The sequence below is a fragment of the Lagenorhynchus albirostris genome, chromosome 19, assembly GCF_949774975.1.
Source record: "Lagenorhynchus albirostris chromosome 19, mLagAlb1.1, whole genome shotgun sequence".
Taxonomy (NCBI): Eukaryota; Metazoa; Chordata; class Mammalia; order Artiodactyla; family Delphinidae; genus Lagenorhynchus; species Lagenorhynchus albirostris.
In genome coordinates, this window is record NC_083113.1 from 42,779,826 (window position 1) to 42,801,579 (window position 21,754).

At 45.0% G+C, this 21,754-nt stretch overlaps 1 protein-coding gene across 1 annotated transcript in view; it reads left to right on the top strand.

Moving 5' to 3' along the window:
- CDH1 (cadherin 1) overlaps positions 1-21,754 on the top strand; it is a 78,659-nt gene that overhangs the window by 31,912 nt on the left and 24,993 nt on the right. Inside the window, exon 3 of the mRNA XM_060130607.1 lies at positions 18,103-18,326. Within this exon, the coding sequence (XP_059986590.1) occupies positions 18,103-18,326 (224 nt within the window). The remainder of the gene's footprint in view (positions 1-18,102; positions 18,327-21,754) is intronic.

Genomic DNA, 21,754 nt, shown 5'->3' on the forward strand with positions numbered 1-21,754 from the left:
TGTAAAATGGGGCCACAGTACCTGCCTCCCAGGGTTGTGAGGACTGACCGAGATTCTCCATGATGCTTCTCATGCTTGATCACTTGCTGGGAACCATAAGTGTGAAATCATTAGGCTGATGTGTCATCCTAGCCTGCTTGCAAGGACTCATGAAGTTATGTGGGTATTTCTGGCTCATGAGCATCCTTTCCTCTCTTCTGTTGGGGGCTGACCACAGGTCCCTTAGTCAGCATCTAAACTGAATTGATTCAAAGCTCTCAATTCCCAGCCATTCCTGGCCCGCTACCATGGCCTCTGGAAAGTGTGTTCACCTCTGCTGGTCCATGTCTTCAGGGTTCATCTGAAGGGCCTGCTCTCTGATTGGCTTTGGAGCCATCTGGGGCCTCCTTGGGATGTGGCTGGATGTTTGAGGGAGACAAAGGTACCATTTATTCGTTCAGTAAACATTTATTGAGAACCTATTAAGTGCTCGGCAGTGCTATAGATGGGGTAGATATACAGGGGTGAACACGACATTGCGGGGGCAGGCAAAACCCCTGCCCTCATGGAACTTATGTTCTCTTGGGAGGATATACCAAGTAAAAGAAGCAGGGAAGAAGGATAAGGAGGGGGTGTGGAGGCAGTGGGATGACCTTTGAGTGAAGGAAAGGAGAGAGGGTCATCTCTGGAGGGCTGTGAGTAGAGCAGAGGCATGTCATGATCTACCTGAGATTTTAACAGGCTCACCGGGACTTCTATGCAGAGAAGCAGCTATGGGAACCTGGGCCAGAATTGGGAAGACATTAGGAGGCTACTGCAATAGTCCAGGTATCAAGAGATGAAGTGTGTCTATGGGGAAAAATGGGTTGGGTGCTCTGCTGTGTCCATGTTCTTCTCTCATGCCCCATTTTGACCCTTCTGCCCGCCACCTGTCACATATGCTTTGTTTTTATTAGTCACAGCACTTAACTGTGCTAGCCAGAGGTTTGGAGTGATTTGTCAGCTGGTGTTCAGAGGGTTGGGGTTGGGAGGCATTGGCAGCAACCAGTCATTGTGGCCTCAGTTCCCTGAGCCCCTTCATTCCCTCCTCCTGCCTCACGGCACCTACGATGTTAAGCCCTAAGCATGTCTAGTCCAGGGCTCCTGTTTGGGGATCTCAGGCCTCTGAGAAACTATCAAAGACCACAGAGCATCCCGTAGGTCTCCACATCTTTACTCAATTCCAGGGACTCCTGCCTTCTCTGACGTCCATTTCCATACCTGGAACCTTGGCTCAAGTCAGAGGTGCTCACTGCTAAGTCCTCAGGGAGGGGGTCAGGCAGAGCAGAACAGTAATGTGGGAAACTTCCTTTCATGGCCACAGAGAGGTTTCCAGTTGCCTGCGAAGGGGCAGATGCTGCTCCTCTGGACCCAAAAGGTTGGTCAGGAGGATGGGAGCAGATTGACCTCCCCAAGTTTAGAGCCTGTCCACAGGCAAGGGGCCACTACATCCAAAAGCAGGAGTGGCAGATCATCAGGGGTGTGGATGGGGCCAGAGGGAGGCACTTATAGGAGTTTGGTTTACTGAGTGCGCCCCAGGGTCTGCACCACCTTGATGGCCTTGTCTCTCCGGCAGGGTGACCTCAGTTTGTAGTTCCGAAAATCTATAATATGAACAACCACAAAGGAGGCTCTGGCTGAGTGATTGATGAGAACACTTACCTTGCCCAAAGATCCTGTGGTGTGCGGGGACCATTCTTTAGAAAGAGGAAGCTGAGACTCAAGGTTTAATTTTCCTGAAGTCACATGGCTAGGGGCATAGATGAAATTAAAATCCAGATCTATCTAGACTCCAATCTGATACACTGAACCTCAGGGCTGTACAGGGGTGACACCCGATGAAGCCATGTGTATGCGAGAGGGAACATTGGGGAGACTGGCAGCCCCCTTCTGTGTTTGGGGTCAGCAAAGACATTTCCTTCTCCTCTCAGGTGGCCTCACTAATTCTACTCTCTACTGGCCCTTATCTTGCCCTCTGGTGCCTTTGTCACCGACCCTTCTAGAACGACTCAGCCCTGTACATCTTGAGGACCAGTCTGTCTCTTCTCCCAGTCTGTCCCTCACTCTGCAACTTACCCTCCTTGCCCCTTTGCCTCTGGACCAGTTCCATGGGTCAATGTCCCTCTTAAAGCATGACTCTTGGGGGAAAAACAAAAACAAAAACAAACAGCATTCGTCATTTAGACCATTAGATTGTAACCCTGAGAGTGTACTTAGCAAACCACAAATAGAATCGAACAGAACAGGACCAGATAGCCTCCCATATCCTGGGTGTCTTATTTCTGATAATGCAACTGAAGTCGGCATTAGGGGTTTGGGGAGCCCGAGTGCAGGGCTTACCTGTTGAAGTCAGTCAACCAAACACCATCCCTCCTTCAGTTCAAAGAAAAGAAAAATGTCTGTTTATGTGAAGGTGGGAAAACAAACATGAAGCAATTCCGGTGGTACAAAGGGACATAAAAGCAAGTGCGCTTCCCACCATTTACTCACTCTACCAGCAGCTCACCTCCTGAGACAACCAGTGGTACCAGTTTCTTGCATCCTTTGGAAGATGTTCTAAGCACATTCTCCATCCCATTTTGCTTTTTGCCTTTCTTTTTAGAGACAAGTTCCTCACATATTATTACATGTAGATTTACTCGATTCTTTTTGGTGGCTACCTCGTTCTTTTAAATTTCTGCACTGTTTTCTATTGAGTGGATGCCCATTGTTTATTTCACCAGGCCTCTGTTGATGCTGTTTCTCTCTTTTGCCACTGTAGTGAGGCTCCTTGTACATCTGCCCTCGTACACAGGTGTGAGTCCATCTGTGGGCTGAGGTCCTGGAGGTGGGCTTTGCTGGATGAGGGAATAATAAGCAGGTGAAATTTATACACATGGTCAGGTTGCCCTCCAAAAAAAAGTCATACTGGTTCTACTAGCCACGCTGTTCAAGAAGGCCTTTGAGCCCCACATCTTACAGTTCAACCTCCGCGTCACGGATGAGAAAACTAACCCAGAATGAATGAAAGGGACTTGCCTGAGCCCTCGTCTTCCTGACAAACCCCAGAGAGAATCTGTCACCTGACTTGGTTCTTCTTCCTAGATCAGCTGACCAGAGCTCCCCCCCAGCACCTCTTCCTTCTCCAGTCACATGTGGGTCATCCCCCCTCTTTCCCACCACTCACATGGCCCCCTCCTTATGCATTTGGGTTGCTAGGATTCTCAGGGGGGTCGCGGTCCCTTGGGGAGAAGTCCTCTGAGCATTTGCAGAAATTTATGTTTTCCTACAGAGTAAACAGTAAGCAATTGGTCCCTCTGAGGTTTTTTTCTTTGTTTTTTTTAACTTTTTGAATGGATAATATGTTCATGGCTAGAAAATCAACCAATATAAAAAATCATACAATGAAAAGTTCTACTCTCCCCCGTCCTCTTTTGGTCCAACAGCAGCACCTACCCCAGAGCTGTAATCTCAGTGATTGGTTTCTTCCAAAGTTTCTTTATGCAAATACAAGCAAAGGTGAACATGTGTTCTTATCCCCGTGCACTACTTTGCACCTTGCTTTTATCACTTTAATGTCTTAAAGTTCATTCACAGCAGTGCATCAAGAGCCTTCTCATTTGTTTTACAGCCACATAGTATTTCATTGTAAGGGAATTCTATAGTTGATTTAACTAATCCTCTCTTGATGGATGCTTGGGTTGTCTCCCTCCCATGTTTTGCTACTACAAACAGTGCCTTTTTGAATAACCTTGTACATATGTCATTTTGCATGTGTGCAAGTTTCCAATTTTTGATTGGAAAATGGGATGAAGCCGGGTAGGGAAACCACAGTCTTGTAAGAATTGCAACCAGAAAAATAAAGTTTGAGAACTGCTGCTGGGACAGGTGCCACAGGTCCTTGTGGCAGCAAGTGTACCCCAACGTCTTACGAGAGTTACCCCGTGACTCTGGCACTGTGCAGCACCTGCTTGTACCTGGGACCCGTGGGCTGATGGTCTTCATGTAATTTTCTTTTCTTCTTTTGTTGTCTTGCCTACTTGGAATTCTTGGAGTGAGCACGCCAGTCTGAGAAGCTTCTGCTTTTTCCCGGGACTCGGAGGGATGCCGGGTTGGTTGTGGGATTTCTTTCCCAGGAGCCTGTCCACGGTGGTGGGCGTGGGGCGCTGAGCGTTTACCTTTAGAGCCAGTTGAGCAGATTTAGCAAACACTCTTGGAAGCAACTGCCTTTCCCATCAATGCTTATTTGTTCTTGATGATGCAAAATGATGCTAGCCTCCATCGAAAAAGAGAAAGCCTCCTCTTGTAAGTGCTCTCGGACAAGAGAGCACTTGTTTTGGAGTCATCTGCAAATGCATGTGACCTGGAGACTCTGTGGGAAATGCCTAACTTGTGCAGCCTTGGCGTCCAGCTGTTCTTTGGGTCCGTTTGAGGGGTTGTGTTCCAAATGTCAGAGGCAGAGGGCCCAAGCTTTTCCAGCACAGCCCACAGTTGGAAATGGTGCAAGCCTCATATTCGTTCTTTGTGTTGGAGAAGAGGTTTCCAGACCTTGTTCATGAGTTAATGAATGATTCAAAATTCCAAGCTCCACGCCGGCTTCCTGTGTTTCCACAGCCGGTGTCAGTGCGTTTCCATGTCATCTAGTGCTCAGGAAATACTGCGCCCAGATTGATGCATGCTTCTATCTAGGTTATATTCTTGTACAGAGTCACCCTCTGGTTTCAGCAACCTACCTTTGTGCCCAGCGTGGGTTTGTACCCATCTCACCTTGCTCTCAACTTCCCCTGGAGCCTCTCTCCTCCCTCAAGCCAGAACAGTTTTATTTATTTTTATTTATTTATTTTAATCATTTATCTATTTTAAAATTAATTTTTATTAGAGTATAGTTGCTTTATGATGTTCTGTTAGTTTCTGCTGTACAGCAAAATGAATCAGTTACACGTATATGTACATCCCCTCTTTTTTAGATTTCCTTCCCATTTAGGTCAGCAAGGCAGAACAGTTTTAGCCTAGTGGATCAACCAGCCTTGGCTGGTCCTGGGTGTGTGACTTTAACTTCAGAGACTGGCTCTCTGACCTTGAGCAAGTGACTCAAGGCTTTCTGGGCCTCAGGGGCTCATCAGGATCAAGGGGATTAAAAAAACCGCACCGGCTTCATAGCAATTCAGGAGTCAGTGTTTCTGAGGTGCTCAGCATAATGCCCGCACGTAATGACTATCATTAGATTGAATATTTACTCTTCTACTTATTGTTAATTAAGAATTATTTATGGCCTGTCTTTTCCCTCTCCACTTTTTCATAACTCTGACCTTGCGTTATTAGGTGAATGGATTGAGTCTTTTTTGAACCCTGGGACTTAGACTCATGGCGTCCTCCTCAAAGGAAAGCTTAGCAACTACTTTATTTTTTACAGATTCATTGAGATGTAATTTACATACCATACAGTTTACCCATTGCAAGCATACAGGCAGATGATTTTTATAAATGTACACAGCTGTGAGGCCGTTGCCACAACCCAGTTTTAGAATACTTTTATCACCTCCCAAGTTCCCTTGTGCCTGTTGGCAATCAAGCCCACACCCACCCCAGCTCCAGGCAACCACTGATCTGCTTACTGTCTCTAGTTTTCTAGAATTTTCATATAAATGGAATATGTCTTTTGTGTGCTTTTTAAAAATACCCAGGCCTGGGCCCTGCCCCAGACAAACTAAATCCTATCTCCAGGACTGATAGTCTTTTGCAGACTTTTGTCATTTTCTTTAACTTAGCATAATGCCTTTAAGGTTTATCTATGCTATTGTATTTTGTTCCCTTTAAAAAAATTTATTTATGTATTTATTTATGGCTATGCTGGGTCTTTGTTGCTACGCACGGGCTTTCTCTAGTTGCGGAGAGCCGGGGCTACTCTTTATTGCAGTGTGCGGGCTTCTCATTGCGGTGGCTTCTCTTGTTGTGGAGCACGGGCTCTAGGCACACAGGCTTCAGTAGCTGTGGCTTGCGGGCTCTAGAGCGCAGGCTTAGTAGTTGTGGCGCACAGGCTCAGTTGCTCTGTGGCATGTGGGATCTTCCCGGAACAGGGCTCAAACCCGTGTCCCTTGCATTGGCAGGTGGATTCTTAACCACTGCACCACCAGAGAAGTCCCTTTTGTTCCCTTTTATTGCTGGGTAGCTATACCATATTTTATCTATCCTAATAACTATATAGTTGGAATTTTTTTTTGGTGGGAAAATGGGGAGAAAGAAGAAAATTGGGAAAGAAGATCTTTAAAAGTATAGTAGTGTTCATACCCTAATTTTATAAAAGCAGAAGATATTGTGGGATGCAGATTAGGGGAAGTAAGCGAATCAGGAAAGGGGTGGACCAGGATCTGAAGCATTGACAGTGGCTTCTCTGTGTGGTTGGGACCATGAGTGCTTTGTGCTTTTGGCTCTTCTTTTTCTTTTTTTATTTCTCTCTTTTTTAATTTTTTGGTAATAGTCTTGAGATATAATTCACACATCACACATTATACCCATTTAAAGTGTAGGATTCAGCCAAAGCAATCTTGAGGGAAAAAAAACAGAGCTGGAGGAATCAGACTCCCTGACTTCAGACTATACTACAAAGCTACAGTAATCAAGACAGTATGGTACTGGCACAAAAACAGAAATGTAGATCAACGGAACAGGATAGAAAGCCCAGAGATAAACCCATACACCTATGGTCAACTAATCTATGACAAAGGAGGCAAGGATATACAGTGGAGAAAAGACAGTCTGTTCAATAAGTGGTGCTGGGAAAACTGGACAGCTACATGGAAAAGAATGAAATTAGAACACTCCCTAACACCATGCACACAAAAAAAACTCAAAATAGATTCAAGACCTAAATGTAAGACTGGACACTATAAAACTACTAGAGGAAAACATAGGAAGAACACTCTTTGACATAAATCGCAGCAAGATCTTTTTTGACCCACCTCCTAGAGTGATGGAAATAAAACAAAAATAAACAAATGGGACCTAATGAAACTTAAAAGCTTTTGCACAGCAAAAGAAACTATAAACAAGACAAAAAGACAACCCTCAGAATGGGAGAAAACATTTGCAAACAAATCAACAGACAAAGGATTAATCTCCAAAATATATAAACAGCTCATGCAGCTCAGTATTAAACCCCCCCCCAAAAAAAAACCAAAAAAAACCCAATCAAAAAATGAGCAGAAGACCTGAATAGACATTTCTCCAAAGAAGACATACAGATGGCCAAGAGGCACATGAAAAGCTGCTCAACATCCTTAATTATTAGAGAAATGGAAATCAAAACTGCAATGAGGTATCACCTCACACCAGTTAAAATGGGCATCATCAGAAAACCTACAAGCAACAAATGCTGGAGAGGGTGTGGAGAAAAGGGAACCCTCTTGCACTGTTGGTGGGAATGTAAATTGATACAGCCACTATGGAGACCAGTATGGAGGTTCCTTAAAAAACTAAAAATAGAACTACCATATGACCCCGCAATCCCACTACTGGGCATATACCCAGAGAAAACCATAATTCAAAAAGACACGTGCACGCCAGTGTTAACTGCAGCACTATTTACAATAGCCAGGTCATGGAAGCAACCTAATTGCCCATCGACAGATGAATGAATAAAGAAGATGTGGTACATATATACAATGGAATATTACTCAGCTATAAAAAGGAATGAAATTGGGTCATTTGTAGACACGTGGATGGACCTAGAGACTGTCATACAGAGTAAAGTAAGTCAGAAAGAGAAAAACAAATACCATATATTAACGCATATATGTGGAATCTAGAAAAATGGTACAGATGAACCAGTTTACAAGGCAGAAATAGAGACACAGATGTAGAGAACAAATGTATGGACACCAAGGGGGGAAGGCAGTGTGGGGTGGTGGTGGTGTGATGAATTGGGAGATTGGGATTGGCATATATACACTAATATGTATGAAATAGATAACTAATAAGAACCTGCTGTATAAAAAAAATAAATAAATAAAATGAGATGCCAAAACAAAAGAAAAAAGGAAAAAAAAAGAATGCTCCTTGGTGCCACTTGTTGCCGGGCTGCATCCTCATTAAAAATAATAATAAATAAATAAATAAATAAAAATAAGTGTAGGGTTCAATGGCTTTTCGATATATTCACAGAGTTGTGCTACCACAAACAATTTTAGAACATTTTAATCATACCAGAAAGAGATCCCTTGCCCTTACCTGCCACCCCCTGGCTCTCCCCCTTCCCACCCCCCAGCCCTAGGCAACCACGAATCTATTTTTCAGTCATAGATTTGTCTATCCTGGATATTTCATATAAATTGAACCATACAGTACGTGGTCTTTTGTGACTGGCTTCTTTCTCTTAGCATAATGTTTTCAACGTTCATCCGTGGTGCAACTTGTAGCAGTAATTAATTTCTTTTTATTGCAGAGTAATATTCTGTTGTATGCATATACCACATTTTGTTTGTTCTTCAGTTGGACATTCGGTTTGTTTCCACTCTTTGGCTGTAATGAATAATGCTATGTCATCTGTGTTTTGTCACTTTTTTCCCTCTAATATATGCAAGGTACTGCTTTTGAAATTCGAAACAAAAGACTAAGATTTGGGGGAAAAAAAGATGTGGGTAACAAAAGCACCCTGATAAGAAGTGACTAAGGAATGTGATGAGTGTGTTTTTTCCTATCACGTTAGCATCCAACAGCCCACAGTAAATGGAAGCGAAATCACTGAGTGTGCTTGCATCCTACTGTAAGAGAGACAGGTGGGGAAAGAAAGAGGCCTTGAAACCCATAAGACCAGACCAGGCCGAGGAGAATCAGGACAATGCAGGGGTTCCGACTGTGGGTCTTCGGACCAGCCAGATCTGCCGGTCATTGCCGTGTGACCTTGGGAGAGTCACTTAATATCTCTGAGACTTTACTGATAAACCCGAGGGAGTGATACTTCCCTCATTGGTTGTTATGATAAGTTATTTTGCCTCTTGCCTCTCCTAGGGAAGCCTTTGTAGGATCATTCTCCACCCACTGGGTGCTCCAAGCGCCTGGGGGAAGGTTTAAAACATACCCATGCTGGGGCTTTGCCAGCCTTGGAGAACAGTTAGCCTGGGGCATGGCCCAGGCCTGGTTATTTTTAAAAAGCTCCCCAGGAGAGTCTCTGTGCAGGGCAGGGCACATTACACTAGACCCTGGATGGAGATGAGGTTAGAGGTATTTTGGTCAAAGTGCTTTATTTCACAAGTGGACAACCGAAACCTGGAGAGCCCTTTCCGGTGCACTGGGGCCTAGGACCCAGTCCTGAAGTGAGGGACCAGCAGGAGGGGGAGGGAGAAGGGCCCTCCCTGGCCTTGGGGAACTCACCAGAAAGGAAAAATGGGCAGTATCTGTGGTGTGGAAGGGAGGCTTTTCTTTCTAATCAATAAGCAAACAGTTCCTGGAGTTGCCCAACCTGGCCACAGGAATGTTTGCTGGGTTGCAGTCGGTGGGAATGATCAATTATCACCTTTATTCAGGTGGGTGGGGTGTTTGTATATTTAACACACAGCGCAGGGATAATAAAACTCTTCCAATTTAGTGTGTAAGCCAGAGGGCTTCTTGTTCTTTTTGATGAAACCAAACCAGCTTCGCTCCCTGTGATGGTGAAGAGGTCCCTGTCCACCTCTGCAGCAGGCAGGTGGTGGTATTCACTTGCTTCCCCTGCCTCCCTTTTTTAAGTGAATGGAGATGAGGCTCCTTGGCAGTTAGCCTCCACTCTGGAAAACTGAAGCCAAGCCTTTGGTCTCGGACTTGAGCAGAGAAGCCGCCCCTTCTTCTCCAGCGGAGCCACCAGACCCCCACCGAGGCAGGAATATTGAGATTAAACAGAGTGAGGTTTTATCAGTGTGGGCTCATTTCTGAACCATCCAGGAGAGGCCTGGAGAGGCAAAGGATTTAAAACTGAACTCTTTTCTGGCCTTGATCTGAAGGAGGGGAAGGGGACTGGGGAGACCCTCTAGCCCTTCTAGACTGGAAGGACAGGAGCCTGCACTCCTCCCAGGCCTGAGTGGGACCCACATGCTGGTGTTACTCTCATTCCACAAGAATGTGAGCCCCAGGAGTGCAGGGATCACTACCTGTTGTGCTCACGCCTGGGTCTTCAGCACCAGAATGGGGCCCAGCACGAGAGGGTGTGCGGTGCCGAGCTCCTTGCTGCCCCACGCTGCCAGGTGGCTCAGTCCCTTGCTCTGGCACGCAGCCAGAAGCTGGGACCATCTCTTCAAATGCCTCTTTTTGAGGCCTTCCCTAAAGGCCCTTTATTAAATTGCCCCCTCCAGCCCTGCTGCTGCACAGAGCCTTGGAACCCCCTTACCTGCTTATTTTTCTCTGTTAACACTTTTCATTACTGACACTTAATATATATATATTTTTTTTGGCTGTGCCACAGGGCATGTGGGATCTTACTTCCCCAACCAGGGATCGAACCCGCACCCCTTGCACTGGAAGTGGGGAGTCTTAACCACTGGACCACCAGGGAAGTCCCTGACACTTAATAATTTATTTGTTCATTATCTCTTCCCCATTGGAATGTAAGCCCCACGAGGGCAGAACTGTGCTTTGTTCACTGCTGTATTTCCCAGGCCTTAGAATGATTCTTGGCAATGAGTAAGGGCTCTGTAAATATTTGTTGAAGAAAGAATCCTCGAATCAGTCCCTTGAAGGAAATGAGGATGTCTCCTTTTACAGAATGGGGAAAATGATGCTCAAGGGAAGTCAAAGTAACTTGCCTACAGTGGCACCTAAGAAGTGAAGCTGGGATGTGACCTTAACTCAGTATGACCCCGTTCACACAGATGTAAAACCATAAAAGTATTTGCACTGGCTGTTAACCAACTGTGGAAGTGCCATTTATGACATTTTTCATGGGGCTGATTACGATCGACATCCATGGTGTTTGCTGTCTGAGAACTAAAACAGTGCTAGCCCAAGCAGAAACACGATCTGGGAGCAAACATGCGCTGCCGCAGCGACCCAGGCAGTATGAGTAACCTTAAGACAAAGGGGGAAGAGTCCAGGGTGACGGATCACCCCTTCATCCTGTGGGCTCCCCCTTGCAGGGGCCTGGGCTAATTTGTCCTTCATCTGCAACCTCACTGTTTTCTCCGTGCACTGATGCCCCCCTCTCCACCACAGTGTTTTTTTCTGTTTTTTTGGGGTTTTTTTTTTTTTGCTGTATGCGGGCCTCTCACTGTTGTGGCCTCTCCCGTTGCAGAGCACAGGTTCCGGACGTGCAGGCTCAGCGGCCACGGCTCACGGGCCCAGCCGCTCCGCGGCATGTGGGATCTTCCCGGACCGGGGCACGAACCCGTGTCCCCTGCATCGGCAGGCGGGCTCCCAACCACTGCGCCACCAGGGAAGCCCCACCCCAGTGTGTTTTAATTTAGTTATTTTTATTTATTTATTATTTTTGGCTGCGTTGGGTCTTCATTGCTGCGCGTGGGCTTTCTCTAGTTGTGGTGAGCGGGGGCTACTCTTCGTTGCAGTGTGTGGGCTTCTCATTGTGGTGGCTTCTCTTGTTGTGGAGCACGGGCTCTAGGCACGCGGGCTTCATTTGTTGTGGCATGTGGGCTCAGTAGTTGTGGCACGCAGGCTCTAGAACGCAGGCTCAGTAGTGTGGCGCACGGGCTTAGTTGCTCTGTGGCATGTGGGATCTTCCCGGAACAGGGCTCAAACCGGAACCCATGTCCCCTGCATTGGAACCATTGGAACCCATGTCCCCTGCAGATTCTTAACCACTGTGCCCCCAGGGAAGCCCCACCCCAGTCTGTTTTGATGGAAACAGAAGTGGAGGAGACTTTGGTCCTTGCATCCCACCCAGGCAGCGCCCGTTGTTGACATCTGTTTTTAGGGTGTGAGTTAAATGAAGATGTAGCCCACTTATAATTTGTTCTGGGCAAGGACATGCTGGGAGGCTGGGAGAAAGAACTCAATAAGCTTCATGAAAGTAAACTTCTCATCCCTGGGATCCCATGGGAGCTGCCGGTCTACAAGGGCAATTTGATGGGGTGCGGGTGCCCCAGCTGAGGATGCCCTGGGAGCACAGTGCACAGGCTCTGTGGACACACCTGCAAGTTGTGCTTGCACAATGTGATATTCTGAGCTGCTCAACTTCCCCAGAAGTGTCTGGGAGTTAAGTTGGCTGATCAGTGGAACTCTGATTTATTTCAGCTTATGTAACGTGGTGGCCTAAGGGGGAACATTCTTGAATCTAAAGTTTAAAACTTCCTCCTTTGCTTGGCTGTCTGACTGTCCTTACGTTTTTCTGAGGCCCTGGAACTGGATTTCCAAGGTGCCGCATTCATTCAGAGAGAGAGGGAGGGAGTAAGTGTGTGTCAGGGGAAGATGGGGTCAGGGAAACTTGGCTATTTTTATTCTGGTTACTCTCCACCTGTCCCATTCTGTTGTGTAAACTAACTTCCCTGTGGCCACTCAGCTAGCAACTAGTCTCGCAAATGGTTTATCAAACCAAGAGCCAGGCTGCCTGGTGGGTAAGTCCTGATGGGGCATCAGACCACAGGCTTTGCCACTTCATAGCTGTGTGGCTTGGCCAAGTCTCTTCACTGAGGCTTCTGAGACTGCTTCCTCGTTTAGAAGCTAGGGCTGCTGGAGTCTACCCCCCAGGGCCGCCGCTATGTCTAGTCAGGCTGTCAGGTTGTGTTACTGTCCATAATTCTCAGTAGCAAATGGACACACATAACTGGAGACTTATCAGGGCTAAGAAGATAGTCTTCCTAGTGCAACTTGAATCTCTTCAACATCCCCCGAGTGTGGACAAACTGGAGGCCTCAGCATCCTTTCCCTCCCATTTTTTAAACATAAAATTATTTTTCTGCTAAGCGTGGTGCCCATTAAACTTGGAATGGTTAGTAAATTTGTGGACACCCACCAAAGGGAGACATTCTAAAATCGCCCAGTGCCATCAAAGAAAATGGAACCTAGAAAGAAATTCTCTAGGAGGTGGTACCCGTGGAGAACTGTGGCTTCGTGGCTGGAGTTACAAACACTGCTGCTTACTGGCGAGAAGGGACTCCTGCCCGGCTAGATGACACACGTCTGTCTCCTCAGGGTGCCTTTCATCCATCAACTTAGACTTCTTGTCCTTTATCTTGAGTATTTAAGTTAGAAATCAAAGCCCTTGATTTGGGGGTACACAATGGCAGTGGGGCCCCGGGACCTCCAGGAGCCTCAGAAGGCTCTCTGATCTTGCCCTCGAGGTTGTGTGTGTAATTTTCTCTTCCAACGCCGAGGTCCAGCAGTCCTTGAAACAAAGGTAAATGCAGTTTTCTTTGGTGTTAGCTATGGGAAATGCCTTCTGAGGAGTGGGAGACAAGCCATAAGGTACCCCTTTGTGTGTGGTGTGGGGAAAACACTACTTTCAAGTAGTTGCTTCTAAGAGACTGGGTTATCCCACTCACTACCAGATAACTCAACTATGGTTAGCTGGCTTTGATAGCAGGTCCCGTCCTTCTATCTCCCTGAAATATATGGAGGCTTAGGAGACTGTCTTGTTCCTACCCACTCACATTCCAGCTGGGTGGGGGTGGGAGAAGAAACGGGATCCTTCAAGCAGGACTGTTCGTGGCACAATGGCAATTCCAAGCAAAGAATGTTGCTGAGCGCTCAGAGCCTGCCCCAGGACCAAAGAGCTTTTCGTGGACTTGGAGTTAATTTTTCTTTGAACTTCAGTCATCTCTTGCAGAGTGAAGAAGTAGTAGATTAAAGCTACTACTTCTGCCAGAATTCGCAAGAAAATGGGGGCACTTGTAGGATGAATAACAACATAAAAGAGTCACAGTGCGTTAAAGATACTTTTTAAGTCGCTTAACTTTTGTCATTTTAAAAAGTTATTTACTGTAATTGTAAAACACCATATAATACAAAAACATTTAAGGAAAGCACGTTTCAAAAAACTGCCTCCAATCGTACTTTTTTCAATCTTCCCTCCACCTCCACTCAAATTACTGCTAACCTCCTGCTGTGTAGAATTCCTGCTGTTGTAGAATGTCTTTTTTCATTTTTGTTTCTCCATAATAAGTATTTCATCCCCATTTTGCATATGGGAACAGTGGTGAGGAACACTCACTCTGGGATCCGACAGCCCGGCCCCTCCTCCCACTAACCTTTAATTCAGGGCAAAGAAAATAGGGATGGTGATGCCTATACCTAAGGGTGACTGCGGGCGGGGGATTCAATCTGAAAACTGGATTTAAAGAGCATAGGGCAAGGGTCTGGCTTGTAGAGACAGGCACGAGGAAGAATGGTTAGGCACGTGAGCTCTCAGACTGCCTGGGTCCCAATCCTCGTTCTGCCACTTAACTAGCTGCCTCAGTCTCTGCATCTCTAAAAAGGGGATGCTGCTGGTAGCAACCTTGAAGTGTTCTGGGATTACACGAGTTAATATTTGTAAAGTGCTTAGAAGAGAGCCTGACACATAGTGTTGTCACTTGTTTAAATATTAAGAAAATAGTGAATAAAAGGTAGTTGAAGCTGTTAGTTGAATGTGTAGTTTTTGATGGTGATAATGATGATATGGTGTTGAAAAGATCTTCCCGTTTAGAGATGGCCATTGGGTTCTTGGCTCTTGTCACTGGGATTAGGTTTCTAAACCAAGTGACCAAATAACAAGTTTAGGAAAGGACAAGCTGACTTAAAGAATACTTCATCCTTTGCTAGCTTTATTTTTGTTTAACTTTTTATTGTAAAAATGTTCAAATATACCTAATTCCCATGTACTGATCCTCTGGTTTCTACAGTTCGCCATTCTTGTTTCCTCCTACATGCTGGCATTAGTGTTCACCGTACCCTGAGATGCTGCCTAGCCCTTGCCAGGGTTGAAAGCAAGCTTCCCAGAGCCTTCCCGGAGCTGGAGATCCCCTTGGTCTTTCCTATAATTTCTAGTTTGTCAGCCCAGAGGCTCAGGTTGCACAGAAAGATAATGAGCACCTGGAAATTCAGGTTGAGCCTGCCTGTCATGGGCACACTACTTCTGTCACTTCTCAAAGGGCGGAGCTTAACCACCATTCAGACGAGATGCCCCAGAGCAGGTTAAGAGCCTTGCATTAAGTTATTTGCAAAACCATTTTCATTTTTTCAGGCCACCACCCTTGGCAAGTCCAATCATGCTTGTCCCAACTGCCCAGATTTGGGCTGGCTGGGAAAAGGAATTCAGTGTGAAAAATGAGGGCAGCTCTTGTTACCTGCTAATATGACAAGCCCCCAACACAGTCCGGTGCCCCCATTACTTCTGCTGGGGTGGGGTTGGGGGAAGGTTATTGGAAAAACATTTTGTTTTGCTAGTTTGAAAAGAAATTCCTGTTTTAGATTTAAAGGGTAGTATCTGCCCATCCTTTAAGGATTTTGTGTTTCTTCTTGCTTCTGTTGTCATTTTTTGGTTCATCTGTTCGTTTAGCAAATGCTTGTCCTCTAGCTTGTCTACTCAAATGCACAGAAATCATCCTCATCCCCTTCCACTTGCTTTGTTCTTTCACTTTCAAAATGTGATCACATTCACTGTCTTGGTTAATCCTCACAAAACCCGGAAGAGGTGGGCTCACTCAGTGGTGGAATCCTTCAGGATCCAGTAGAGAAAACTGAGGCCCAGAGAGGTTAAGCATTTTGCTTAAGGCCACTCAGTAAGAACATGGCAAGGGAATTCCCTGGTGGTCCAGTGGTTAAGACTCTGCGTTCTCACTGCTGAGGGCCCGGGTTCAATCCCTGGTCGGGGAACTAAGATCCCACAAGCCTCAGTTTCTTCATCTTCAAATTGGGGATAATCATGGTACATATCCCCTCCGGCCCCCAAACATGATCTTACTTTCGCTGGCAAGGGTGGGGCTGTCGGTTTCAGAAAAGTTTGCAAGGGTGGCTCCTAGTGGAAGAAATGAAAACTGCAGTCTAGACATCATAACTGGCTTTAGGGCTTTCTGGCAGAGACCTGATCCTTACGCATTTTAAGGTGTCTAGCCGTGCAAAATTGGCACAAAAGTAGGAATTTTTGTAAAAGATCTCTTGGACAAAATCGAACGCCCACTGGAAGAATGAGGGGGCGATTATTTGAAAGGGAGGAGAACAGGCCAACTTGAGAGTTTCCCAGAAAGAACTGTTTTATCAACTGTTCCTTCTGCCTGAAAGGCCCTTGAGCCAGGTTTCTGCAAGGCTGGCTCCTTAGGTCTCAACTAAGACGCCTCCAACTTCACAGAGGCCAGCCCTCACCATCCAGTATAAGTTACACCCTCCTCACACCTTCCTCTTCCCCTGTCACTCTTGTATCACCTTCTTTAATTCCTTTATATCTAGCATTTGTCACTACCTGAGATTTGGTTTTGTTACATGTCCATCTCTTCCACAACAGTGTAAGCTCAAGGGGAGCAGGTGCCTTGTCTATTTGTTCACAGAATTTTTTTCATCCTTAGAGCCCAGCACAGTTTCTGACAAATAGTTTGATGGAAGCCTGTTGAACGAATGAGTCTTTTAGGACTCTGATGTTTAGTGCAGACACTTTTCACCACAGCTTCTCCAGCATTGGGTATTAATACTTTTAAAGTTTTAATACTTTAATAACTATAAAACTTTAAATAGTTTTGTCTCTAAGCCACTGATCCTAAGTTCCCCCACCCAAGTAGTTCTCTTCTGTCTTTTGCATTTGTCTTGCTGTGTTGTATGTTCAGGTAGAAGAAGACTTTCCTATGAAATCTTCATTGTCTCCCTTAACTGACAGTGATGAGTTTCTCCACTGGGCCTCAGATTGCAAGCAGGCATTACCTCTCAATGCCTCGGAAAATAAGCATATAATCAGTACTTAATGAATATCACAATTATCTATGTCTTTTGTGGAAAATTGAATAAATGATTAGCCAAAGCTACGTTTGTTTTAAAATTTTTATTTAATAGTGTCTATTATGTGCCAGGCACTGTTCTGTGTATCTTTTTTTTTTTTCTTTTTTTTGGCCACGTCACATGTGTGGAGTCCTAACCACTGGATTGCCAGGGAACCCCCATGTTCTATGTATCTTAAAACAAGCCTAGTAGGTAGTTGCTATCGATGACTTCATTCTACAGATGGGTAGACTGAGGCACGGAGAGATTCAATGACTTGCCCAAGGTCACAGAGCTAATAAGCAGAGCTGGGACTTGAGCCCCACCCTTGCCAGGGAAAATAAGACCATGTTTGGGGGCGGGAGGGTAAGCACCATAATTACCCTCATTTTGAAGATGAAGGAACTGAGGCTCAGAGAAGTTAAAAAATTTGCCTAAGTCCTTACCCTTAACCATGTAGCTGTGATGCCTCCCTCTTATTATCTGCCACTGTTTACTGAAATGTAAACTGTTTATTTAAATGTAGTTAATCCACAGCATCTCACCGTACCTAGGTCTCAAACTTTTGGACTCGGTAGATATTCTATCTCAGTTATTTTTCATATCATCATTATTTTCATATCATCAAAAGCCATTCTTTTCTTTTTTTTTAAAGGTGGAGTCTTTTTTTTTTTGTTTAATAAATTTATTTATTTATTTTTGGCTGTGTTGAGTTTTCGTTTCTGTGCGCGGGCTTTCTCTAGTTGCGGCGAGCGGCGAGCGGGGGCTACTCTTCATCGCGGTGCCCGGGCTTCTCATTGTAGTGGCTTCTCTTGTTGCGGAGCATAGGCTCTAGACGCGCAGGCTCAGTAGTTGTGCCTCACGGGCTTAGTTGCTCCGCGGCATGTGGGATCTTCCCAGACCAGGGCTCGAACCCGTGTTCCCTACATTGGCAGGCAAATTCTTAACCACTGCGCCACCAGGGAAGCCCAGAAGTTACTTTCTAGACAGCTTACTGTTTTCAGTCTCCAGGTAGATGAGAAAAGAATCGGACCACAATTAAGTCGCCCTGTAATTGTGAAGGACATAATGATGGCTTCCACTACTTTGATATCTTTGCTGTTCTGTCATCAGACTATGGTATGTTTTACTTGTGCCTGTTTTGTGTGAGTCAGGCTTTTGGTGGGTGAATGAAGTTCGATTTCTAGTGAAGGAATGCCCTTTAATCTCCTCAGTTTCCTAATCACTGTGATTTATACCCTGCAGTGAGTTTTGAAGGATGCACCGGTCTACCAAAGACAGTCTATGTTTCTGATGACACCCGATTCAAAGTGGGCACAGATGGCGTGGTTACAGTCAAACGGCCTTTACACCTTCATCATCCAGAGATGAGTTTTCTTGTCCATGCCTGGGACTCCACCCGCAGGAAGCTCTCCACCAAAGTGACCCTGAAGGCAGTAGTGCACCACCATCACCACCACCATCATCATGTACGTTGGAGTGTTTCTTAGAAGTTCACTATTATTTTAGTATGCTGCTTAATCCAGGTTTCTCTGCCTTGGCACTATTCACATTTGGGGCTGGGTAATTTCTTGCTGTGGGTGTGTCCTGTGCACTATGTGATGTTTAGCAGCATGCCTGGTCTTAACCGCTAGATGCTTGCAGCACTCTGCCAGTTGTGACAACCAAAATTGTCTCCAGACACTGCCAATGCCCCCTGGGTGTGGGCGGAAGGGGTGCTAAATAGCCCCTAGTTGAGAACCATTGGTCTAACTGAACTAGTTCTTGCTGTGGATTTTTTTTTGTTGTTGGGTGGATGGCAAGATACACTACCTTATTTCTGCAGGTAGTGTAGAATAGGGGGTAAGGGCATGGATTCTGTCTGGGATTGGGTACCAGCCCTTCTATTTACTACCCGAGTAGACTTGGAGGAGTTATTTAATCTGTCTGTGCTTGAATTTCCTTATAAGTAAAATGGGGATAATAATGACTACATGAATTATTACATGTGAGTTGCTGGAACTATGGTAGGCGTATGATAAGTACTCAGTAATTGTTAACTGTTCTTCTCATTCCCTTCCCAGAGGAACAATGAACACGAGTTCAGTTCTCTGGTCATTTTGCTCTTCGTGTCTCTAGTGGAGAGGGCCTTGGCAAAGAAGGGGAAGAATCAGCAGGAAGCTTTTGCCTGTTTGGACTGTAATCTCCACAAGATCCTTCCCCATTGTATCTGCAGTGCCTGGCCTTTGGGCCTGGCACATACCAGGAGCCCAGTAAATATTGAGTGGACAGATGGGTGCATTGGCCACAAATGAAAGGATACATGTCTGCCCAGGTTCTTGGCAAGAATGTTTCGGGAAATTGTTAACCAAAGCCAAATGCCTTTGCCAGTTTCTAAACTGCTCCCATGGTGCTGCCTACTGAAACGTCTCTCTGGAGGGCCATTCTAGTTGTATCCCGCTATCGCGTTGGGAGCGTGGAAGTACTGTAACTGCCAAGGCCTTTCAGGCTGGCTCTTGTCTTTCTCCCTGAAGACTGTTAAGATTCTAGGAATTTAATAGTCCTGATAGATCTGATTTTTCTCCCTGGTGTAATTGGCCAGACCAGAAAAGTGGGGAACTAAATTAACATAGCTTCCTGACTTAAGTCTCCAATTAATTCCATCATTCATGTAAGTCCAGCCTGGTAAGTTCTTGCTGGGCAGCTGTGTATGGAAGCCTCTTATGATGCACAGATGTAAACAAAGTTGATTTTTCAACTTTTCCTCTTTACCTTTGCCATCTGCCTTCATGATTATGTTCAAATACGTATTATAGAAAAGCACAAATTACAGTGATTTATGTAAAATAGAGTATTTCTCTTTCAAGTTAAGGCGATTGAGTGGTAAGTTGTGGCCAGTATGGAGACTCTTGTAGTCATCAGGAGGCTAGGTTCTTTCTTTCCTTTCTGTTCTATCATCCTCAGCATATGCCTCCCATCCTCAACAATACCTCATGATCCAAGATGGCTGCTGGATCGCCATTTATCATACCTTTCCTCTGGATGGTAGAAAGTTGGAAGGGAGGAAGCCCAAAAATGTATCACTTAGTTGTCCACCTTTTAAAGAAGGCTTTGTGGAATTTTGAAGCAATGTTTCTGCTTACATCTCATTAGTTGGAACTTGGCTTCATGGTCACACCTAGCTACAAGTGTAGTACAGGAAATGTAGTTTTACTTAGGTACATTGTTGGACACAAAATTTATATATATATGGGGAGAGAGACAGAGGGAGAGAAAGAGAGATTTTTGATTTTAAATAAGAAAGAATGGATATTGAGCGGTAGGTGGCAACTCTACCACAGCTGGTTTGAGGTTGACTTTGGTTTGCCCCTAGTTCAAGGGACCCTTGTGGTGCCAGGTGGCCCTACACTGGAACGGGTGATAATCTTACCTCTCTTTTACTTCATATAAGAATAGATCCTATATATATCAAAACATCACATCGTACACCTTAAATACAAACAATTTTTATTTTGTCAGTTATACCTCAAGAAAGCTGGGGAAAAAATATAAATAGATCTAACTTTCCAGTTTTGTCTCTTTGGTTGGATGGGTTTTCTTGGTCTGGTATCCTTGTTTTCTGAGGGATGGATCCCATGTTCAGTATGTTTAGGCACGATTCCTTTTAATTTCACACATGAAGGGAATTCCCTGGTGGCCTAGTGGTTAGGATTCTGGGCTTTCACTGCCATGGTCCTGAGTTCAATCCCTGGTCAGGGAACTGAGATCCCACAAGCCATACGGCACTGCCAAATAAATAGATAGATAGATAAATAAATAAATGTCTTTATTTAAAAAAAATAATAATTTCACACATGAAGATGTTAATGGTATGTTTTGCCAGCACAATGTTCATCATTATTTATTATCATTCTCTGAAAATATTCCATAGTCCTGATGTCAGCAAGGTGTGCTCTTTGCCTTCCTCTTCAATATGGTAAATGAATTTGCATTCATTCATCAAGGCCTGTTTTTTTTACCATGGCTGTGCAAGATGGTCATTTTTAGGCTTAGAATACCGTGTTGAGAATCAGTTTAGTATTTATTCCTGTGCTCAGGTCAAATCCCAAATTCCACTTCATTAAAACCATAACTCAGTGTTTTCAAACCAATCCAACCATCATCTTCATCATTAGCATTTATTGAGCACGTACTATGTTTCAGGCAGTATTCTAAGTGCTTTACTGCAATACTAGTATCACGTTTTATCCTTCCAAAGACCCTATGAGGCAGATACTAATATAATCCTCATTTTAGACGTGAGGAAAGTGTGGGACAGAGAAGTTAAATAATCAGCTCAGGAAGGTGAGGTGTCACAGTGAGGATACAAAGCCAGGCAGCCTGGCTCCAGAGCCTGCCCTTGGCCAGGGCAGGACTGCTTCTCTAGGAGGTTAATGCAGAGGGTGTGTGTTAAGGGGTGTGTGAGTGACTAGTATACAGAAATGCAGGATTGGGAAGGATTTTGTGATGATATCTGGTCATATTTCATGTCTGTCTTGTGCATTTTGAGTCACATTTTAAAAGCCAGGAAGCAGGGCTTGACTCTCACTTGACAGACAGGGATGGGTGACTCTGTGGAGGATGGAAAATGTAATTGTCCTGGAACCTTTACTTTGTTACTACCAATCACTTGAGAACACTTAAAACAATTTGGAAGATCTTTCCTTCCATCTTCAGCTATCTTATTTCCCTGTGTGTGCATAAAGTTATCGCACATGAAAACTGTTCAATACAAGTCTCAAAGGGCACTTTTGGTTCCCATCCAAACAACTTCTGTTAGAACAAATGGAAACCATACAGATATACTAACACAGTGAGATTAAGGGATTAGTATTGATCACAAAGTAGTAAGTTCCCAAAACTTACTCACTTAGGCTAA